Source organism: Cetorhinus maximus, chromosome 12 (assembly GCF_964194155.1).
Source record: "Cetorhinus maximus chromosome 12, sCetMax3.hap1.1, whole genome shotgun sequence".
Taxonomy (NCBI): Eukaryota; Metazoa; Chordata; class Chondrichthyes; order Lamniformes; family Cetorhinidae; genus Cetorhinus; species Cetorhinus maximus.
In genome coordinates, this window is record NC_135890.1 from 25,553,093 (window position 1) to 25,576,220 (window position 23,128).

The 23,128-nt window shown below is 41.3% G+C and overlaps 1 protein-coding gene across 5 annotated transcripts in view; it reads left to right on the forward strand.

Moving 5' to 3' along the window:
• The window catches only part of reln (reelin), a 366,824-nt gene that overhangs the window by 153,621 nt on the left and 190,075 nt on the right, over positions 1-23,128 (forward strand). For all 5 annotated transcript variants that reach the window (XM_078553223.1, XM_078553220.1, XM_078553221.1 and 2 more), the window contains 7 exons: positions 10,872-11,017; positions 14,279-14,430; positions 15,496-15,608; positions 17,080-17,288; positions 18,265-18,393; positions 19,639-19,748; positions 20,703-20,769. In XM_078553223.1, coding sequence (XP_078409349.1) covers positions 10,872-11,017; positions 14,279-14,430; positions 15,496-15,608; positions 17,080-17,288; positions 18,265-18,393; positions 19,639-19,748; positions 20,703-20,769 — 926 coding nt within the window. The remainder of the gene's footprint in view (positions 1-10,871; positions 11,018-14,278; positions 14,431-15,495; positions 15,609-17,079; positions 17,289-18,264; positions 18,394-19,638; positions 19,749-20,702; positions 20,770-23,128) is intronic.

A 23,128-nucleotide genomic window follows, 5' to 3' on the forward strand; every position in this document is an offset into this window, starting at 1 on the left:
ACAAAATTTGAAAGAAATCAATGTTGGGTAATAATTAAAAAGATGTAAATACAAATGATAGAGTATCATTGGATAGAATATCCTTGCTGATTTTTATTAAAAATGTGCCTGGTTGAATGGGTGAGAGACTATGGCCGGATTTTGTTAGGTCGATGGGGGTGTCGCCCACTGGTTGGAGAACCGGTAGGGGAACCTGTGCCAGTTCCGTGAGGGAGGGCCAGCATAATTGAGTGCTCTTCAGGCACTTAAGTGGCCAATGATGGGCCTACCCTGTGATTTAAGTCCCAAGCAGCAAAAGTCTTGAGCAGAAGCTGAGAGTTTCTGGCCAATCAGAGACCGGAATGTCACGCGTTGAGAATCTTGAGTGCCCACCTGCCCTGGGATTTTTGGCACTAGTTTTCTTTTAAGTCCTCATTCATAGGGCTGGATTGAATACAGCCCATCACTCTGGGAAGCGTGGTGGCCAGGCACACTTGATCGCAGCATAGGCCCCCCCATCAGCCCCCTGCAGTGGCAAAACCTTCCCCGATTAAATGGGAGGACAGAAGGAGTGACATGGGCTTCCTGGCCAGCAGCGGTAGGATGTCAATTAGGCTCATTAATGAACAAATTGATACCCATTAATCCTGAGCCCACTGCATTAGTGGTGGTTCAGGGATTAAATGGGGGCTGCATGGCTTCCCCTGCCAGGTTTGCCAATGGCCCCCTGGGGGCCCTTCATTATCAGGCAGTGCCTGATTGTGGGAGCTGGCATTAGGAGGGGGTAAGGCTGATAGACACACCCTGCCTTTGCCACTGACCTCCCCCATTTTCCCGCAGCTCCCACCCCACGATCCCTATCCCATTCTCACTCATCTTTGACCTGGAGACCCATGATGATGTTGGGCCTCTGGTGGTTGCAGTGCCACTAGCTGCCACCACTTCCACTCCTGCTTACATTAGTGGCAATGACGAGCTGCTGGCCTTTGATTGGCCAGCAGCTCTCAATGGGCGGGCTTCCACTCCCCGGGACTCCAATTGCGGGAAAGACCCGCTTAAGTGCCTGAAGAGCACTTGATTCCATTGGCCCTCCCTCACGAAACTGACGTGGATTCCCTGCCAGTTCTCGAGCTGGTGGGCAAGTTCCCGCCAGCCTAACAAAATCCAGCCATATTTCTCACCCATTCACCCAGGAGCAATTTTAATAGAAACCAGTAAGGATATTCTACCTTTTGTATTTGCATCTTTTAACTTATTTTTCAACATTGATTTCTTTCAAAATTTGTTTAATTCAGTTTTGTCATCTCCATTTTCTCACTCATCTGCTTCTCTTATTTCTGTCTTTATCATGAAGAATTCTTGTTTTGCTTTATGTCCCTGTTTCTTTTTTTACTTTACTATCTAATTTTCCTCCGCCCTTTATGATTTTAGCAAGTCTGTTAATTTTCTGTCATCATTTGCATTGTCTTGGTTATATCTTTATCATCAATTTTTAACTTTATCCTTCATTCTTTTCTTTAGTTTGATGCTCCCTGTGATACTTATCCCTATCCACCTCACCTGTCTGTGAGCATTGTCATTCATCACCTATGCTATCCTCAGAATTTCTCAGCACTGCTTTTCCCCGTCTTCAAATCTTTCATTTTAACTAGTTGTGTGTGGAATAAATAGGTTACCTCAATGTAAATAATAAGTAATAGTTTGATGTTATTTTTGTTAATTATTTTTTTCATTTTGCAATGGTGTTGTTCTACCACTTATCCTCCTAATCTCTCAGCTTTATCTATCTCTATTGCCTATTTTCTCCCTGTGACCTTAGTTCTACCTTTTCTGTCTCCATGATCACAAGATGGATATGGATGAGGATGCTTATTAAGCTCACCCTGGCTCATCCATCCAGAAATAACCTAGGGTCCCCAGTGCAACATCCTGCTCTCTTTTTAAATGATTTCAAGGTTTTGCCTCCAGTACCATACCTGGGAGTCCATCCTGTGTCTTCATTTCTTTTGTAGGAAGAAGAAATTCTCAGCATATGTCCTAAATTACTTTATACTGTGCTGTTTTTCCTACAGCTTATTTGTAGTAATATACTAATATGTCTCCTCTATATCACTAACATCTTAAATGCACCTATGAGGAGCCCACTCAATCATTCCATTTCGAAGCTAAAAAGTCCATCTCCCAACCTATTTCTTAGAATTATGGCAATTGAGATCAGTGCCATGGCTGCTCTCTGCACAACTTCGAGGGTTTGAATATTTCTTGGGTGAAATATTTTAAAGTGGGTTAAAAAAAACCTAAAGATTTTCTTCATAGTACTAACTATGGATGGATCTGCCGAGTCTGACCTCCTCTACTGCCATTTACCTGCAACCTTTCAGATATGTTTATTCCATCAGTGGCTTCTCTTCCAGTGTGAACAGCCCCTGTAACTTTGAGGTCATGAATCAGTTCATCAAACATTTTCTTATCTCTGTCACTATTGTTGAATTTCAACATCATCCTCTGAAGCTTCTGCTATCATTCCAGCACTAACTCACCTATAAGCTTTTGATCTAAATTTGAATTATGTTAGATATATTAATTTTCCAACCACAAAATGGCCAAGCCATTTTAATTTAATATACAAGTTAGTTTAAATTATTACAAGCTGTTACAATGGCAGATGGATATGTGTGGGTTAATAGCGAACCCTTTCTGATCTGCCAAAGCTTAAACCCATATATTTATTTTGTTGGCATTTTAAATATTATCTCATTCACCATTGAATTCAGTCTGCTGGAACTCATTTCACCCCTGACGTGTTCTTAAAAGTCATCAGACGGAAGTGATCTATTATTCATACATCTCTGGGATAGATTGAAGGGAGATATTCCAAAGGTGAAAGCAACATCTGACACAACTGCATCTGCTGTTCCATGAAACTCGTGTGTGTGCTGTGGAATGTTCAGTTCACTGCAAGATGTAACCATTCTATTCTTGCAGTTTCAGGTGCAAGCTGTATAGGAGCAATCCAGATTTACTTTAATGCATCTGTCAAAGCTAATTAGCCTGATTTATTTTTTAGTTGTAAGTATTAATTTGTGAATGCATGAAATGAACAGAAAGCAAACTGACTGAATCTATATATTAAATAAACTGTTGCCTTAACAGTTACAGTAAGATGATTCACTGACTTCCGTTCTTGTGTGATCAAATTATTAATAACATGGGACAACATGCCAAAAAACTTGCCTGTTTTAATCACAGTTAGCTCAAAAATTAGTTCAAGTGAAGTGCACAGATTTAATAGCAAACTTACTAAAATTAGAGTTTACTTTAGTTATTTTTTCTTAATTAGCTCCATTTCTAAGGCAGATTACTAATCTACAGTGTGACTATTGGAGTTAAAAGATGGATATTAGATTGTTAGGTAGAAAAGTATACGCCAAGTTAATTCAGTACAAAGTTTGCATGGATGCAGCACATCATCTAACTTTTATTCGATAATGTCATAATTATGAGGACGAGCCCAACTGGAATCCATTGTGAAAACAGTCTTGCACATCTAGGGCAGAATTTTTCCCTCATTGGGCGGGCGCGCGTCTGACCCGAACAAGAGTAAAATAGTGCACGATGACGTCAGGTGAACGTCCCGACATCATTGTGCACGCTCATGATATTTCCCTCGGTGGGCGCATGCGAGACAATTGAGAGGCTTAGTAAGGCCCTTAATCAATTAATTAAATCAGATTTTTTGCAAGCTGCCTTTGGATTTTTTATGAAACCTCATCCATGGGCGGGCTAAGGTTTCCGATGTTAATTAAAAATAAAATAAAAATGTTTAAATCTCATTTATAACATGTCCCTGCTCATGTGACTCCGTCACATGAGCGGACATGTTTATCTTATTTTTAAAATCTTTATTTGTACTGTTATAAATCTTCACCTCCCCGAGGCAGCTCTGTGCCTTCAGGGAGCTTTCAGTGCGCGCTTGCTCTAACCTCCGTGCTCGCCTTCCACCCCCTTCCCGGCGGCGCTGAGTGGTGCAACGCACGATTCACGCTGGCTGCTCGTTGGTCGGCCAGCCAGTGCGAAATCGCGGCTGCTCCCGGGCCTGCCCGACTAGGTAAAAATCCTGCCCCTAGTTTCAATTGGGTTAAGGCAACCTTTAAATTATATACAAAAGCAAAATGTTGGAGATGTTGGAAATCTTAAATAAAGAGAGAAAGTGCTGGTAATACGCAGCAGGTCTGACAGCACCTGCCCCTTCGTCATCAACCTGAAGTGCTAACGCTGTTTCTATACCAGCATTTTCTCTTTTTATTTCAGATTTTCCATAATGTTTACAGCCAAATGTCAATGATCTGCATGAAAAAAATGTAGGGTTACCTCATTATCTTTCCACACGGACAATGTGGAATACAGTATTTATTGGATCTTTCATTATAAAATGTACTTGCCCGGTAATATGTCAGGATGTATTTTCTTGTCACTAATATGAGCCTGGAAAGATAGTACGAATATAAAACAAAGAACCTGTCTTATACTCATGCTTTTCCATTCACGTTAGACCTGGAGGAACAAATATTAAGTGGTGATTGCGACCGGCCAGAGGCTAGGAATCCTGCAGAGAGTAACTCACCCCCTGACTCCCCAAAGCTTGTCCACCATCTACAAGGCACAACTCAGGAATTTGATGGAATACTCTCCATTTGCCTGGATGAGTGCAGCTCCAACAATACTCAAGAAGCTTGACACATCCCAGGATTAAGCAACCTGCTTGATTGGCATCCTATCCACAAACATTCACTCCCTCCACCACCAATGCACAGTAGCAGCAGTGTGTATCATCTACAAGATGCCTGCAGGAATTCACCAAGGCTTCTTCAACAGCACCTTCCAAACCCACGACCACTACCATCTAGAAGGACAAGGGCAGTAGATACATGGGAACACCACCACCTGGAAGTTCCCGTCCAAGCCACACACCATCCTGACTTGGAAATATATCGCCGTTCCTTCGCTGTATCTGGGTCAAAATTCTGGAACTCCCTCCCTAACAGCACTGTGGGTGTACCTACACCACATGGACTGCAACAATTCAAGAAGGCAGCTCCCATCACCACCTCAGAGGCAATTAAAGTCATAGAGTTATACATCACAGAAACAGGTCCTTCAGCCCATCGTTTCCATGCCGGCCATCAAGCACCTATCTATTCTAATCCCATTTTCCAGCACTTGGCCCGTAGCCCTGTATGCTATGGCATTTCAAGTGCTCATCGAAATACTTTTTAAATGTTGTGAAGGTTCCTGCCTCTACCACCCGCTCAGGGATGGGCAGTTAGAGATGGGCAATAAATGATGGCCTAGTCAGCGATGCCCATACCCCTTGAACGAATAAAAAACAACAATCCACTCAATAATATTTTGCTTCTGCATATTAATTTCATTTTTCTGTTCCTTTGATTGAGATAATTACTGCTTGTTTTATAAAACTAATACCAGGTATAGGATAAAAGAGTTGCTACAGAAATGTGCTGGATTTATTCCATCTTTGACTTTTAAAGGTTTCCCATTATCCATAGGACAATATTTCTGAAGAGTAAGGCAGAGTGTATGTGTTACAGATCACAGAGAGCCTGAGTTTCTATGGCAACATGCACTTTTACATGCATGTTGCAGTCAGGAGCTATTGATGGTAGAGGCTCCAACTTGCTTTTCATCACATGGCTGACCAGGAATCTCTCCTGCTTTTACTGCTTGCCGTATTGGCGTGATGGAAGGATTTGTCAGCTGATGATTGATCTGCTTGGCCACATCATAAACACACCTTCTTTGGTCATCAAGTGCTGGGGTGGGACTCGAACTCAGAGCTTTTGGCTCGGAGGCAGTGACCCACTGTGCCATTAGACCTCCTACAAGGGAGAGTATATGATGCAAAACAACTGTGGACTGAAATTTGTCATTCACAGAAAAGCAGCTAAACAAAAACATTGAAAAACTCACAAGTACATTGAGCATCATTAGCTGTCAAAAAAAATCCTTTTTGCGGAGATAGGAATCGATCAGGTCACTTAAAATATCTTTCAAAATCCTTTAAGTGGTTTTATTGGTTCCCACTATTTGGCCCTAGAAACAAACTTCCCAGAGATAACGGACTGGATTTTATATGCCCCCGCCAGGCGCGTTTTCAACGAGGTGGTGGACACGTAAAATAGGGCGGGTTCCCAGCCCACCACCTTCTTGCCCACCCCTGAGCTCCTCCCCATAACACAGTAGGGGGCAGGCACTGAAATCGGCAGCCCGCCTGCCATGTTTAAATAAATAATCAAGGGTCAATTGAGCTTGTTAACCATAAAATGGTTGGCATGGGCAATCAGGAGGGATTGGGCAAGAAGTCTTGGTTAAAAGTTGTTTAAAAGGGCAGGAAGGAAGGGGGAGTACCACCTTCAAGGGTTGCCCTTTGCCCATCGGGGGTGGGGGGCAGCCCCCCAAAGATAGAACCCCCCTTCCTAGTCATCTGCACTCCAAAACCCACAAGCCCCGGACCCCCAACCCCAAGCTGCCCAAACTCTCCTCACCCAATACCCCAAACCTACCTTTCTCCAGGATCCATTGGACCTTCTTGGGACTGGTTGCCGTCCCAGCAGTGCCCACTGATCAGATCTTGGCACTGCCAGGACTGCTGGAGCTGCCTGGAGCTCCCGAGGGTGGGACTTTGTCCCCAGTGAGGGCTGCAAATCACATTTCAGCCAATTTAGCCTGCCCCCTGTCCATTATGGCTGCTTATATATTCCTAAAGCAGGATATATTTTCAGAGCCTTCCTGATATTTTTTGCTTCTTCACACATACATGAACCATGTGCAATTACACTGTACTGAGACCTAGGTCTTTTCTTATTGATAAGAACTTCTATAATCACGTTAAAATTTTTTTAAAATCGGGAACAAGAGGCCAGGTCTACTCGGAGAAGCAGGGCAAATCTAGCTTTGGATTATGACTGTATGGCAGTAATATTAAATATGTTGCTTCAGACTTTACAAATGATGCTGGAATATAAGTGCGCAGAGGAGGAAATGCAATATTACATTGGATTACGTAGGATATATGGCAGAAAAACAGGCCATTTGGCCCAACGAATCCATGCCAGCGTTTATGCTCCACTCAAGCCTCCTCCATTGTTAGAAATAACTGCCGAAAAGTGAATTGGTTCTGAGAAAAGTAGCAGAATTCAAGATGGATGTCACTGGAATGTGATGGCAAACAACTTAGGCAGCTGAAGGAAGTCAAAGAGAGATGGCAGAGGCTCTGACCATAATTTTTCAGTTCTCCTTATCATGCTCATTGACTACCATTCAGATCCCTCGCACAATGTGACACCTCAGTTCAAGAAGGGAGAGAAGAATAACAAAGGTAATTGCAGAACTGTTACTCAATTGTCTTCTGTGGCCAAACCTTAATTCTAGATGAAATTAATGGACATTTAGAAACTAACATGGATGTATTAGAGATCAATCATGTTTGATAAATTTAATTGCCTTTTTTGAGGATGTGATTATTTATGTAGATGAAGGGTATGCAATTATTGTGGGGTATATTGACTTCCAAATAGCTTTCAGTAGGGTGTCTCACAAGAAGGGTGTTACAAAAATTCAGATTTTTTCTTCATTTATGGGATGTGGGCATCGCTGGCTGGGCCAGCATTTATTCCCCATCCCTAGTTGTCCTTGAGAAGGTGGTGATGAGCTGTCAACTTGAACCTTGGCAATCCATGTGGTGTAGGTACGCCCACAGTGCCGTTAGGGAGTTCCAGGATTTTGACGCAGCGACAGTGAAAGAACGGCGATACATTTCCAAATCAGGATGGTGAGTGATTTGGAGGGGAACTTCCAGGTGGTGGTGCTCCCATGTCCTTCTAGATGGTAGTGGTCATGGGTTTGGAAGCTGCTGTCTGAGGAGCTTTGGTGAGTTCCTGCACTGCATCTTGTAGATGGTACACACTGCAGCTGCTATTCGTCAGTGGTGGAGGGAGTGAATGTTTGTGGATGTGGTGCCAATCAAGCAGGTTGCTTTATCCTGGATGGTGTCAAGCTTCTTGAGTGTTGTTGGAGCTGCACTCATCCAGGCAAGTGGGGAGTATTCCATCCTGACTTGTGCCTTGTAGATGGAGGACAGGTTTTCGGGAGTCAGGAAGTGAGTTACTCGCCGCAGGATTCCTAGCCCCTGACTTGCTCTTGTAGCCACAATATTTATATATTTATATGGCTAGTCCAGTTCAGTTTCTGGTCAATGGAAACTGCCAGGATGTTGATAGTGGGGGATTCAGTGATGGTAATGCCATTGAATGTCAAAGGGCAATGATTAGATTCTCTCTTGTTGGAGATGGTCATTGCTTGGCACTTGTGTTGCACCCCAGAAGGAAAAAAACAGTTTTGACCAGTACTCTTAATTCCCAATTTTTACTGGTGTTCCATTTTCAAGTACATATGAACAGCTCAGGCCAGTATTCTTATTTCCCAATTTTTACTGTTTTTTTCTTTATGGGTCGAATGTTACTTGGCAGCCCAAGCCTGAATATTGTCCAGGTCTTGCTGCATTTGGACACGGACTGCTTCAGTATCTGAGAAATCGCAAATGGTGCTGAACATTTTGCAATCATCACCGAACATCCCCACTTCTGACGTTATGATGGAAGGAAGGTCAATGATGAAGCAGCTGAAGATGGTTGGGCCTAGGACATTACCCTGTGGAACTATTGCATCGATCTCCTGGAGCTGAGATGATTGACCTCCAACAACCACGACCATCTTCCTTTGTGCTAGGTATAATTCCAACCAGCGGAGAGCTTTCCCCCTGAATTCCCACAGACTCCAGTTTTGCCACAGTGCCTTGATGTCACACTCGATCAAATGCCGCCTTGTTGTCAAGGGCAGTCACTCTCATCTCATCCCTGGAGATCAACTCTTTTGTCCATTTTTGAACCAAGGCTGTAATGAGGTCAGGAGCTGAGTGGCCCTGACAGAACTCAAACTGAGCATCAGTGAGCAGGTTATTGCTAAGCAAATGCCGCTTGATGGCACTTTGACCCCTTCCATTACTTTACTGATGATCAAGAATAGACTGATGGGGCAGTAATTGACCAGGTTGGATTTGTCCTGCTTTTCATGTACAGGACATACCTGGGCAATTTTTCACATGCCAGGTAGATGCCAATGTTGTAGCTGTACTGGAACAGCTTGGCCAGGGGTGAGGCAGGTTCTGGAGCACAAGTCTTCAGTACTATTGCGGAATGTTGTCAGGGCCTATAGCCTTTGCAGTATCCAGTGCCTTCATCACGTGAAGTGAATCGAATTGGCTGAAGGCTGTGATGCTTGGGATCACCAGAGAAGGCCAAGATGGATCATCTTTGGCACTTCTGGCTGAAGATTGTTGCGAATCCTTCAGCCTTATCTTTTACTCTGATGTACTGTGGTTCCCCCATCATTGTGGATGGGGATATTTGTGGAGCCTCCTCCAGTGAGTTGTTTAATTGTCCACCACCATTCATGACTGGATGTCGCAGGACAGCAGAGCTTAGACCTGTTCTGTTGGTTGTGGAATCACTTAGTTCTGTCTATCTCGCACACACTTAGCCCTGTGTTGTAGCTTCACCAGGTTGACACCTCATTTTTAGGTATACTTGGTGCTGCTCCTGGCATGCCCTCCTGCACTGTTCATTGAACCAGGGTTGATCCCCTAGGTTGGTGGTGATGGTAGAGTGGGCGATATGCCGGGCCATGAGGTTACAGATTGTGGGTGAGTACAATCCTGCTGCTGCTGATGGCCCACAGCACCTCACAGTTGCCCAGTCTTGAGTTGCTAGATTTGTTTGAAATCTATCCCATTTAGCACGGTTGTAATGCCGCACAACACAATGGATGGTATCAACAAGAACTGTGCGGTTGTCGCTCCTACTGATACTGTCATGGACAGATACATCTGCGGCGGGCAGGTTGGTGAGGATGAAGTCAAGTATGTTTTCTCTCTTGTTGGTCCCCTCACCCTCTGCTGCAGACCCAGTCTAGTAGCTATGCCTTTTAGGACTTGGCTAGCTCGGTCTGTTGTGGTGCTACTGAGCTACTCTTGGTGATGGAAATTGAAGTCCCCCACCCAGAGTACATGCTGCGCCCTTGCCACCCTCAATGTTTCCTCCAAGTGGTGTTCAACGTGGAGGGGTACTGATTCATCAGCTGAGGGGATACGGTATGTGATAATCTGCAGGAGGTTTCCTTGCCCATGTTTGACTTGATGCCATGTGACTTCATGGGATCCGGAGTTGACATTGAGGACTCCCAGGGCAACTCCCTACTGACCATATACCACTGTGCCACCAACTGCCCTGCCGTGACGGGGCCGTAACATTCCGCCTTTAAATTGCAAGACCAAATAAGCAAAAGTAACTTTATATAGGCTTTATATATACTTTAGACGATTGTATGTGGTCTTGTGGGTAGAGTGCTAAATAAAAAATCCACTAAAACCAAAGATTAGTATATATTAAGGAGAGTGATGCCACAAATTAGAATATATAGTTCTGAGGAGCTTGAGATTACTGTAATCAAGCGTAAAAAGTATTGTTAAAATGATTGAGGTTGTAGAAACCGGAGCATTTTCATTTTATTACTGCTTTAAATAATCGGCATACAAAACATTCATCAAAATAAATATTCTATCTATTGCAATGATTCTTAGACTAAGGGACTGAACTGCTGTGTTGTTTAACTGTAATTTGACTTCATGCTTAAGGCAATAATGAATAAATAATTGAAAACTTATCTTCAAAATTCTCTTTGTTGAAGCCTGAGTTTGTTCTGGTTACAAACTAGTGTCCTGAGCCCTTGTAATGCACTCTATCTCTCTCTCTCCACAGCATAGCTGTCAATCTGATGGTAACTCTATGTATTTCCATGGGACTGAGGGCACTGATTTTAACTTTGCAACAACCAGAGATGTTGATCTTTGGACTGAAGGCATTGTAACACAGTGGGTGGAAGAGTTTGAAAGTCAGCCTGCAGGGTAAGTGCTTGTTATCTGTAGTATTCTGAATATGTGTACTGTTATCTGGGGGATAAGTGAGATTCAAAGGAGGGTTGCATTAGCCCCACACATACATATTTAAACTGCAGCTGGATGTCAACGAAATTTGCTGAGAGAAAGAACTAAATATTTGTAGTGGGATGTAAAGGATGCACTGGAAATAACATTTTAACTCTTTATTACCATTCTAAGTTCAAAGGGAAACATTCATAGCTATTTGTTTCAGAGCACTAGAAAAATAAACCGTCTTCTCTCAATTCACTGTTATAGAGTTTTTCTAAAAGGTTTCTGTACACTTGCTTATAGAAAAAGCACTTGACAGCACAGGGAATTTAATTCCCTGAACCTATCCTCAGTGCCTACCCTCATTCAATTGGCTGCACAAGGATATACATGCAACACCCTCCCTGGAGAGTTTAATTTTTAGTTAACCCTATGAGAGTCCATAATATTTGAGATATCAGCAATTTTAATCTGAGTAACTATGAAATGTTTTTGTGTAACATAGGGAAAACTTTCATATTTCAAGCATCTGCAGTATTTTGTAAATGGGAAAAAATATTCTCTTTTTTACTTGTACCAAAGTTGTAACTGCATGAATAAATTATGGATTTATGATTTTACTACGAATAGTATTTTGAGGCGATCTTTCCATTAATATTACTTACTGTTTTCTTCCACTACAATGAACTAACAATATGTACAAATGTTCCATGCTCAGAGGTTAGTGATGTGGCATCACCTACCTGTGTAGTCAACTGGACACGCTTAGCCTTGATTCTCTGATATTTCATCCATAATCCATAATCCCCATCTACTTTACCATTCATTTGGGGGAGATGGTGGCATAGTGGTAATTCACTGGACTAGTAATCCAGAGGTGCAGGCTAATGCTCTGGGGATACGGGTTAAAATACCACCATGGCAGCTGGTGGGATTTAAAATTCAATTAATTAATAAATCTGGAATATAAAGCTAGTCGCAATAATGGTGATCATGAAACTATCTTTGATTGTTGTAAAAATCCATCTGGTTCACCAATGTCCTTTAGGAAAGGAAATCTGTCATCCTTAACCTGGTTTGGCTCACATGTAATTCCAGACCCACAGCATTGTGATTGACTCTTAACTGCCCTCTGAAATGGCCTAACAAGTCACACAGTTCAAGGGCATTAGGGATGGGCAACAAATGTTGGCCTTGCCAGCAATGCCCCAGCCCATGAAAGAACAAAGTAAAAAACATTCTCATTTGCAACTTACAAACATACGTACTGGTGTAACAGGAGTAAGATCATGGTTGATCTGATTGTAACCTCGACTTCACATTCCCGCCTACCCCCGATAACCTTTCATCCCCTTGCTTATCAAGAATCTATCTACCTCTACCTTAAAAATATTTAAAGACTCTGCTTCCACCGCCTTTAGAGAAAAAGAGTTCCAAAGACTCATGATCCTCTGAGAGAAAAAAACTTCTCCTTAACTCTGTCTTAAATGGGCGACCCCTTATTTGTAAATAGTGACCCCCTAGTTCTAGACTCTTGCACAAGGGGAAATATCCTTTCCACATCCAACCTGTCAAGACCCCTCAGGATCTTATATGTTTCAGTCAAGTCACCTCTTACTCTTCTAAGTTCAACCTTTCCTCATAAGACAACCTTCCCATTCCAGGTATTAGTCTAACAAACCTTCTCTGAACTGCTTCCATCGCATTTACATCCTTCCTTAAATAGGGAGACCAATACTGTACACAGTACTCCAAATGTGGCCTCACCAATGCCCTGCATAACTGAAGCATAACCTCCCTACTTTTGTATTCAATTCCCCTCGCAATAAACAACAACATTCTAGCAGCATTACTAATTTCCGAATAGCTTAGATCGGTGGTTGAAGGAGAATTGAATAGAAGGATATGAGAATACTAAACGTGTGGAGGATAGACACCAACATGGTCTAGTTGAGCCAAACAGCCTGTTTCTATATTGTGATATCCATGTATTTCTCCTATTGCTGCTTGTTGACTGCTTTCCCTCTTATTTTTTTCTGCTCTGTGTAGTGTCTCATGATATTTACTGCATTAAAGGTATATTGTAAGAATAAATTGTTTAATGAAGATATGAAGAGAAAGATTAGGATTATTGCCCCCAACAAAGAGTTGGTGAGCATTCCTGTCATAGATTTTCTTTACAACTACTTGTATTTATCTTCACTGGATACTGTCTAGATAAATACTGTCTAATTCCAGTAGCATCTCATAAGATTGAGCGGATTCCTGTTGATTTTCAAACAAAACTCAACAATATTGACAAATAAGTAATGGATTTTGAATTTTTTTATTGGTCTGAAATCATTTTGTTTAATCAAAATTAGCATTATTTCTATTCAAAGACCTGAAAGATGCTATATAAATGCAGTTTTATGTCTGATGAATGGTCCCATCCAAAACATGAATATGTCTTTTTCTTTCAGACACTAACTAACCTGCAGTGCATTGCTAGGATTTTCTGTTTTTGTTTCTGGTGTTTAGTATTTCAGATCATTTTATTTAGCTCCATCTTTCCCTATTTTGACTTTATTATAAATGTCAGAAGTTGATATTAATGTTCAGTCTGGCATTGGTACACAATCCATGACTCCAGGTTGGGAGCCTAAAACTCCACTGACATTGGGGTTTTAAATAATTTTTCTGTGGGAAAAATAATCTTGCTGTTTAAACTAGTGACCTGTGGTAATCTGCAGAGTTAGACATGTTTTTAGTCTGGACTGACCAGATCTCCAATTAGTGCTTTGTTTCATAGTGAGAATCATCAACTCAATCCCTTTCTACCCTGGTATATCATTTAAAATCACTTGCTAATACAGGTATTTATTTCTGAAAATCATCAATGTCACTTTGTTGTAAACATTTTCTGTAGAAAAATTTATTTTGTTCGCTCAAGTGGCTGTTAACAAAGTCACATTCCACAGGTTGTATCCTTCAAACCCCAGATTAACATTTCATATCTTGCTCTGGGGTTAAGAAAAATGAGTTTACATTAACATTCCTAACAATTATTTTTATTAAGCCTATCAGACAACTTTATTCAAAGTTGAGCTTCCTCAATTTTCAGCTCTTAAAACAATAATGTATGTGCTGCTGATATTTATAAAGTAAAGTGGGATTTAAGTGTTATCGTGACTGTAATTAAAGTGCAAAGCAGAAATAGGCTGTGCTGGCTGTTTATTGCATTCTTTCTCTCTACAGCTGGGAAGTATCAGGAGCTACCATTGGCACCAAGTGTGGTGTAGTTGAGTCAGGCTCATCTCTTGTGTTCCACAAAGATGGAGACCGAAGTATTTGCACACCCTTCCTGGACACAACTAATGATGGAAATCTCAGATTTTATTTTAGCATGGGTGAGTGAACGGAAAAGACAGGAAGCATAGCGGGGAGTAATTATGTTTGTTTGCTCTGAAATTTTAACTCTTCATCTAAAAAGTGTTTTCGTGGTCACCTTCGAAAAGACTGAAGACGTACACATGCAAAAAATCATGAATATCCAGTTCAGATCACATGTAAATGAAATAACGTAAGGCTATGTGAAATATACTGTTACACCCCTAAATTATACTGCTGTGTAATTGAATATTGGGCTGTACGTGCATATCCTTAAACATAAGATGGTTAGACCACTTTTGGGAATGAATGGCAACGTTTTAATAGAGAGACTATCTAAACTTTAGCCATAAAGAGCCATAAAATAATGATCAGTCTTTTCACTGGCGGGATGAAGTTTCATGTCCGTTTTTTAAAAATGTAATAAATTTTAAGTGTTTATTATTATTAATATGTCCCATCTTGTGTGACATTGTTACATGAGGGGGACATGTTAATAATTTAAATATTTTTCTATTTATAGACTTTACTTACCTTTCACGAATCTCCCTGAGACAGGACTTTGCCTCAGGGAGCAGTGCAGTCTTTTGCACGCATGTGTGAAAGAGCGCACTGTGACAGATGGGGAATCCCTCCACCCCCCCGCACAGGAAGCGCATAGCCTTAATTGGCCCGTCCACTCAAAATGGCGGCGGGCCCCGTTTCGGTGGCGGGGGTCGGCTGTCCGCCCGCTGTCGAGCCGGTGGGGCCCACACGCCATCCGAGGGCTCCCTTCTAGAATTGCATTCGTGCAGCAAGAGTTTCCTTAGATTTATCTTGCAGTTCTGACTTATTCAGTATAGAGACAGGCATCCAGTAGCCTTGCAATCAGACTGTAATATTTTCTTTGTAACTATATATGTTTATAAGGCCAAATTAATGGAACAATGTGATTTGAATTGTATCTATGAGCCAAACAAAATAAAAAATGTAATTAAATATAGGGTAGTTTATATTGTGTTTTGTATGCCCAGAAGTTGTGTGATCAGATAGTTTGCCGATAGCCTTATTTGCACAGGAAATAATGTTCTATCTCTTTCTATCAGGAGGTGGTTCATGTAATCCAGGGGAATCACATGAAAACGATGTCACACTCTATGCCATGGTTGAGGGTAGAAAAGAGCATGTTTTGGATGTGTTGCCTTTTTCAACCTTTAGGGTAGGTAAAATTGCTGCATCTAATTAAAATGGCTAATATTAATTACCCAATGTTTTAAAATTGTTATTTGGGATGACAATGTGCAATGTATATTTGAGTGTGCAGGGATAACTAACTCCCATCAATCAAACCATGATGCAAACTTTTTAATTTAACAGGTTTTTTTTCCAGCTGAATGAAAGTAAGGACAGGAAAGATAGTGTGACATAGTGATGGGGTACAGTTTCAATCTTCAGCTTCTGCTCTTAAGTTTCCAACCACTACAACATCTGCACTGTCGTGTGGCAGTTAGAGGGCAGTCAGCTTCTCCAGGAAGATGTGGAAAAGTGAAGAGAGAGTTGTCTGCTGTCACTATTTCTCGTCAGCCACAGACGAAAGGCTTTAGGGGGAGTCTGCATGCAGGCAACAAAGTGATGGGAGGTATATGCCCAGAGAGATCAGAAAGGGGAGACGTGCTCTTAAAAGATAAGATTCAAACATTGATAACATGTTAACTGATAAGAATACTTACTTGGTGAAAATCTTCATTAATTCATGGTAATATTTATCTGTGTATATGCATATATATTTTATTATAATAGTTTTTGAATAGTTGCTTGGGATGAGTGAAGGGACTCCCCCTCTCTATGTAGCACACTCGTTGTCCAAGAGTTGCTAGTCATGGCTCAGGATATCACTGAGGTAAGGTTGGAGGCAGGCCCCAAGAACTACCTCAGCTGGTATGAACCTGTGCTGTTGCCTTTATTCTGCACTACACTCTAGCCATCTAGCCAACTGAACCAACCCTGAGTGAAGGGACTAAACCCCAAAATATAGTCATTGTTAGTTTGACTGTGGCCCTTAATTATGATTGCTGTAAATCAGTCAGAGCCAACTGCTGCATTACCCAGCTGGGCAATTGAGGTAGTGACATCATATCCTATGGCGTTTCCAGGTGGCCAAGCTTTTGGTTATCTGACCTAATATTTTCTAATGTGGCTTGGTGTAATATTTTGTTTCATAATGCTCCTATGAAACACCTCGGGATGTTTTATTACATTAAAGGCACTATATAAATATAAATTGTTGTTGTTTATAAAGTCAAATATTGAAGATTTGGAGTCCTCTTCAGCTACTTAGTGTAAATGAACAATTTCCTGTCCATTTGCCTGTAATCACATTGCAGAATTATTGAGCCAAAAGGTATAATTTATTACTTATAATTCCCCATTTTGCCCCTTGTTTCCTTGTTTCCAAGAGTCTCTTTGAGCTCAGGAAGGGTGTGAGGTGTGAAAATTTCCTTGTTTCAACAGCAATGGACCAAGATCCTCAATAGTCATTAGTATTTTTAAAATGTCATTACTGAACATGACAATTCTTGCCTAATTTCAGTGTATTTAGAAGCATGGCAATGTTCAATGCACACTTATTGGCTTAAATTAAAGGAGTAAAAGAGAGGACTACATGTTTAACCTATTGGTATTGTTTGCAGAAACCATCCCTGGTTTCTGTTGCTATCACTCCAGAACTGCAGACATCAGCCACAAAGTTCTGCTTGAAACAGAAGAGTCACCAAGGACTGAACAGGAATGTGTGGGCTGTGGACTTCTTCCACATTCTACCTGTGATGCCACCAACACCTTCTCACTTAACAGAGTTTTCCATCAATATGGGCTGCGGATCTCATCAACCAGGCAACAGGTAACAACAAATCGATCACCTGGTGAAGTTTTCTTAATTTGCTTAACAACTTCTAAAATAGTACATAGCTCCCCTGATAGTTCAACGTTGTCACCGTGAGCTTTGCAGACCAGAAAGCTACTTGGTTTAGTCCCTTGATCACTGGATTGAGTTTTCTTCATCATTCTTGAGCTATTTTCCATTTAGAAATGGTACACAACTGCAGTAACAAACTTTTTCTTAATTTCTACAAGTAATAAAGGATCATTACTGCTGTGCTTCATCATTGGGAACTGTCTTTTCATTACTATTAAATATTTAATGATAAGATGGTTAAAGTCTTTAGTTTTGTAATAATGAGGAGCTCTAAAACTGTCTGCACTGAAAATTTATTCAGTTTGTGCTTTCAGTGACCTGTTGCTCCGTTCAAATAAGTGTAATTCCAGTGAGTTGATGAACACAAGTTTTTGTTCCGATTATCTAGGGGTGTCACCAGAAAAACATGACAGTGCCCAGACTTGAGAATTAGAGCTGCCAATTTACATAGGCCTGGAGCATGAGGCAGAACTTCCATCTATCCTGGTCCAAAGCTGGGGACTCTGTCACAGGAACAGAATCATTTGCAGGGTTGAGGAAGGCCTTCTGTCTATGTAAAGGTCCCTGTCCCCATTGTGCCTTTGTGTGGCAGAGCAACCCACTGTTGTTCCTTTAAAACCTATAGGGTTAGCTGAAAATAAAGTCTTTGGCCATTTCACCTGTTCAGAAAAATAACATGTCTCTTTCAGGATCAATTCCCCTTCCCTTCCAAAGGCTTGGGATTTGCAGAAGGTCTCTGCAGAGATTCTGTCAGCTCTTGGTTAGTTGTGCTGAAGCCTTATAAGATTCCACAGATTACAGCCTGAATTTTAAAGTCCCTTCGCCCCACTCACCTGTACTAGATCATTCTTTGTGAAGGAAAGTGATGGTCACTTTTTCTTTTGCGTTTCTGTGACACCAGCATAAGTTTGGAGTTTTCGACTAATCATGGACGATCCTGGTCCCTGCTGCACATGGAGTGTCTACCTGATCTGTGCACTGGCCCACACCATCCCCACAGCTCCGTCTATTCTTCTGAAAACTATAGTGGGTAAGAGTCTAACTAACATTCCATTATTATCTTTGACAAAAATTTTTGAATCCTTTAAATGATTGCATCCCAATGCGGAATGATTCAAAGACTGAAAAGCGGAGCTTATCAAAGAGAATGAACTTGAAACCTGACCTTTTTTTTAAAGATCCTTTTTTAAGGGAATACATAAATATTTTTGAGGTTTGATGAACCTCTTAGTCACATGAGATTAGTCCCATGACCCTTCAATTTCAGCAGAAATAGTGCAACCCCAGTTTTCTGTCTTTAAAAATTAATGGACAGTTTCCTTCAACGTCCTTTTGAGTGAATGCACTGGAAACAAAAAGATTGTGGATTTGAACCATACAGGACAATACACTGGCATAGTTAGGGTTGCCTGTGTATTTACACAGAGGTGTGGGATGGGGTGAGGAGAGGGATGGCTGTTGGCTACTCAACTGGAAATCAAAGAGGGAGACAGTCAAGCAAGAAAGCAGAATAATTAGAAATAATAATTATAAAACAAGTGATGTAAATTGGTGCAAAATAATGCCAATCATGTGACTGATAAAACTATGAAGTTTTTCGTTGAAAGAGTCATGTTATTCATGACCTTATCTCACTTATACCTAGTATGAAAAATAGAGAGAGGTTTTCTGCAGTTAATTTGGATGGTCAGGACTTTTAACTGACTTTCTGCTGGTTTAACAGTGATATCGGGATGGGCAGAGAAATTAAGCAGAGATGCCAAAACCAGGTCCCTGCACATTTATGTGTCCAACATCACTTCTGTCAGACAGCGAAAGCATCCACGGAACAGATACATTCAAGAAAGGCAATAATATTCAGTGACCTCATTCACATTTCAGTTGTTATCACTGTAGCACCGTTAGATAGTTAGTATCCCCAGCAGAGGCCAGGTATTCATTGTTGTTAGAGGAAGCATAAAGTAACACATTCTTTAAATGGTAAAAGCAGCTAATTGAACCAATGAAGGCGTCGGTCAGTTTAACCTTCTAAGTGGCTATGGTGCTTAATGCATTATCCTCCCTGTCTTCACTCCCCTATACCCCCATTACCATCCCACCAGCAGCAAACTACACGAGTGCAGGTGAAATAGTGTAAGGACCCTGTTGCAAAAAATTTAAATGAGGCTGGTCCCACACCTGATCGATCTTCTACAAGTGACTGAACTAACTGAACAGATGAACTTGTCAATATTGAAGCTGTCATTTGTAACTTGTATGTTGTCCTGTGTTAAAGGTGGAGTCGTATAACCATTCCTCTACCATATGCAGCGCTCACCACTGGGACCAGGTTTCGCTGGAGCCAGATGGGCCCAGTCGCAGGAAATATGTGGGCAATTGACAATGGTTAGTAACACCATGTTTTTAGAATTAAAACAACACAGAAAATGGCAGCGTGATTTCAGTTGACCAAGTTGTGTTCAACCATTTACTTGCTTATATATTTCATTTGCTTTACTTGAACTCCTTTGACTTTTTCATTGGGTAACCTGGAAAACTCCATTACGAACAATAACTAATGGCAGATAGACAGCCCACTCTGAAGTCCTACTCAGAAAATTTTTCCAATGAATTGTTTTTTTTTTAACTTGTATAGTGCTTTATTAAAACAATGGTTCAAAAAAAAAGAAAATCATATCTCCCAGTGGCCCACAGGGTAAATGCATCCCCTTGTTTGAGTCTCAGCCATACATACCAGAAAGGTTCTATTTTCCTAACCAAACTTAGGGTAAGAGTATGTTGAGATTAATTGTCCAAGAGTCTCATTGTGCTTGGGCTCGGATACAACTGGCCATGGCTCTCCATCCTGTCTATGACCCAGCTGCCCCTGCCTGAAGCCCATGTGGATAGTGCTAGGCTTGGGTTTTGAACTCTGCACATGATCTACGCGCCCACCAACAATGACAGTCCAGGTTCAAACAGTGGCTACCTGGGTGAAGCAGTAGAGCACCAAGGCCGCTTGTGAACACAAATTAATTCACTCCCTTCAAAAGGGGAATCGCAACTGCAGAAAACCAGAGGTAAAGAAGAATGAAAACTTAATTGACAAAGGTGGTGGCAGATATAATTGGCATTAACCATATCACTGTTCATATTTCCATTAATAAATTCCTCCTGTTCATAATTTTAGCAAAACTGTCAATATGAGGACAAATCAGGTTATCTCAGATACTCAAAGGAACCATTTTTCTTAATGCAACATGTTTACCCGATGCCAGTAAGTTTATTCCCTTTGCCAATCTTGTAAGCTAACTAACATTGCAATAGTCTGATCTTTGGGATGTTTTATTCCTTCTGCAGTCTACATTGGCCCTGCGTGCTACAAATTGTGTTCTGGTAGAGGTCGATGCACCACCAACGGATGCAAGTAAGATGAAACCTCATTATTTGCTATTATTTCATCTAAGTCTAAACATGACTTTGTGATATCACCGACAAATTAAAACATTCTTACTGACCTAAATGCTTTGACAATTACTCTTGCTTCAGTATCCCCAATATCTCACCCATATGACACGCACAAGAAAACAGAATTGTTTATTTAACTGGGAACTGTTTACCAATCCAGCACAGTGGGCTTTAAGTAAACTTCCTGTAGATAATGCCTTGTTTGATGCAGTTTAATACTAATCTTGAAAAATTTCACAACCCTCACTTCAGTCAGGTTAAATGGTAAAGCAACTGTGGAAACAACAGGCAGAACTCTCTATTTTTGCTAATAGTTATGTGACAGGAGTGTGTGGCAACACATTTGCCATGTAATTTGCTCTCTCAAATGAATCAAGATGCAAGACATCATAATAATTGTAAACCATGCTCAGCGTTTGATGAAACAACTGCCCTAGGTATTCTCTGTGGCAATGTTGAGGGAAGATTTCCTCTGTGTGTGTGTGTTTTATATCCTGTGCGATGTTTGTAAAGAACACATTATGATCTTATATTTGTATGGCAGTAGGTACAATTTGAAAACTTTGCTTCTCATTCCCACTGTTCAGAAATATACTCATGAGCTCTGGAGTTTTGATAACAGCAATCAATTAAATTAACCAAACTGACTTCTAACACAAACTTGATGAATGACTGCCTAATTTCACTCACTGTTCAGAGATCCTAATATCAAAACTAATTTAAAACAATTCAGAGAAATGAGTTTGTGTTGAAGTGTTCCTAAAGTTATTATGGTCAGATTAAGTGAGAAAAATCCCACAGATAATTGTTTTCAAAAATCATGGGCAGGATTTTCAGCTCGATTTTCACGCACGAGCATGAAATAGCACACGATGGCGTCGGACGAGCGTACCAATGTCATCGCGCACTCGCATGATATTTCAGTCAGTGGGCGCGCACGAGAGTTGGCAGCTGCCCACCGACAAATGAGAGGGCTATTAAGCCCATTAATCACTTAATTAAATTGAATTTTTCGCTACCCGTCCAATCTTATGGTTGGCGGGCAGGCGAATAGGCCTTTGGAAACCTTTGCATTTTTTGCAAAACCTCATCCATGGACAGGATGAGTTTCCATCAGCCACTAAAAAAAAAATAAACATTTTTAAAACTCATTTTTCACATGCCCCTATGGGGACATGTTTTCCCTATTGTGAAATCTTTATTTTTCATGTTAAAAATCTTCAGCCCTCTGAGGCCACTCTGTGCCTTTGGGGAGCTTTCACTGATCACACCCCTGTGCATTTGCACACTTCAGCGCTTGCGCTCCTCCCACCCCCACCCCTGCAGCATTGAGGTTATCAGTGTGCGTTTCATGCTGGCTGGCCGCTAATTGCCCAGCCAGTGAAATTGCGGTTGAGGCCCGATCGCGAGCTGCGGACTGTTTTGTGGCCACTCCTGGGCCTGTCTGCCCGATAAGGGGAAAATCCTCCCCCATGCACAGAGGGCCAGCATCAGATCAACACACTTGGAATAGGAAGTAAAGTATAGCTCTAAACAAGAGGGTAGCTATACATACCTTTCAAGCTGAAGAATGATTATAAGTGATGCACCCCAGGCATTGCTCTTATAGAGATAGATATATATAAATGGCCTAAGGTATCAAAGGCAGCGTCCCCAAATTTCCAGATGCTAAACTTAGAGATATAGCAAATAATGAGCAATATTGCAATCCAATTGGGAAGAATTTGGATCATATTGCAAACTGGGCCAGAAATAAAACTTTGTTAGTAAAAGTGATCATGAAGCTGTTGTATTGTCATTAAAAAGCCAACTGGTTCACTAATGTCCTGTTGGGAAGGAAACCTAGCTCCTTACCTGGTCTGGCCTATGTGTGACTTCAAACCCAAAACTAACGTGATTCACTCTTTTTTGACCTCTGAAGTGGCCGAGCAAACAATTCAGTTGTATCAAACCAACGGCCATTCAGGAAATAGGCCCAGCACCACCTTCTCAGAGTAACTAGGGATGGGCAATAAATATTGACCTTGACAGTGAAACTCACATCTTAACAATTACCTTTCATTAAATGTGAATTAATTGGCATGGAAGCAAGGAGCCAAAATAAAGAGCATAGCCCCATTCACAAAGTCCCACTATGATTTGGACAGAAGGCCTATGAATGAGGCCAAAACTTGGAAATACAGATCCTGGTCTGCATTTGCAACTATTCACGGGGCCTTGTTTGAGGATGAACCTCTGTTTTCCCTAAAAAGGCCTCTAACATCAGAGGGCATGGATGGAAGGGATGAGTCCCTGAACCCAGGATTTGAGGTGTATGC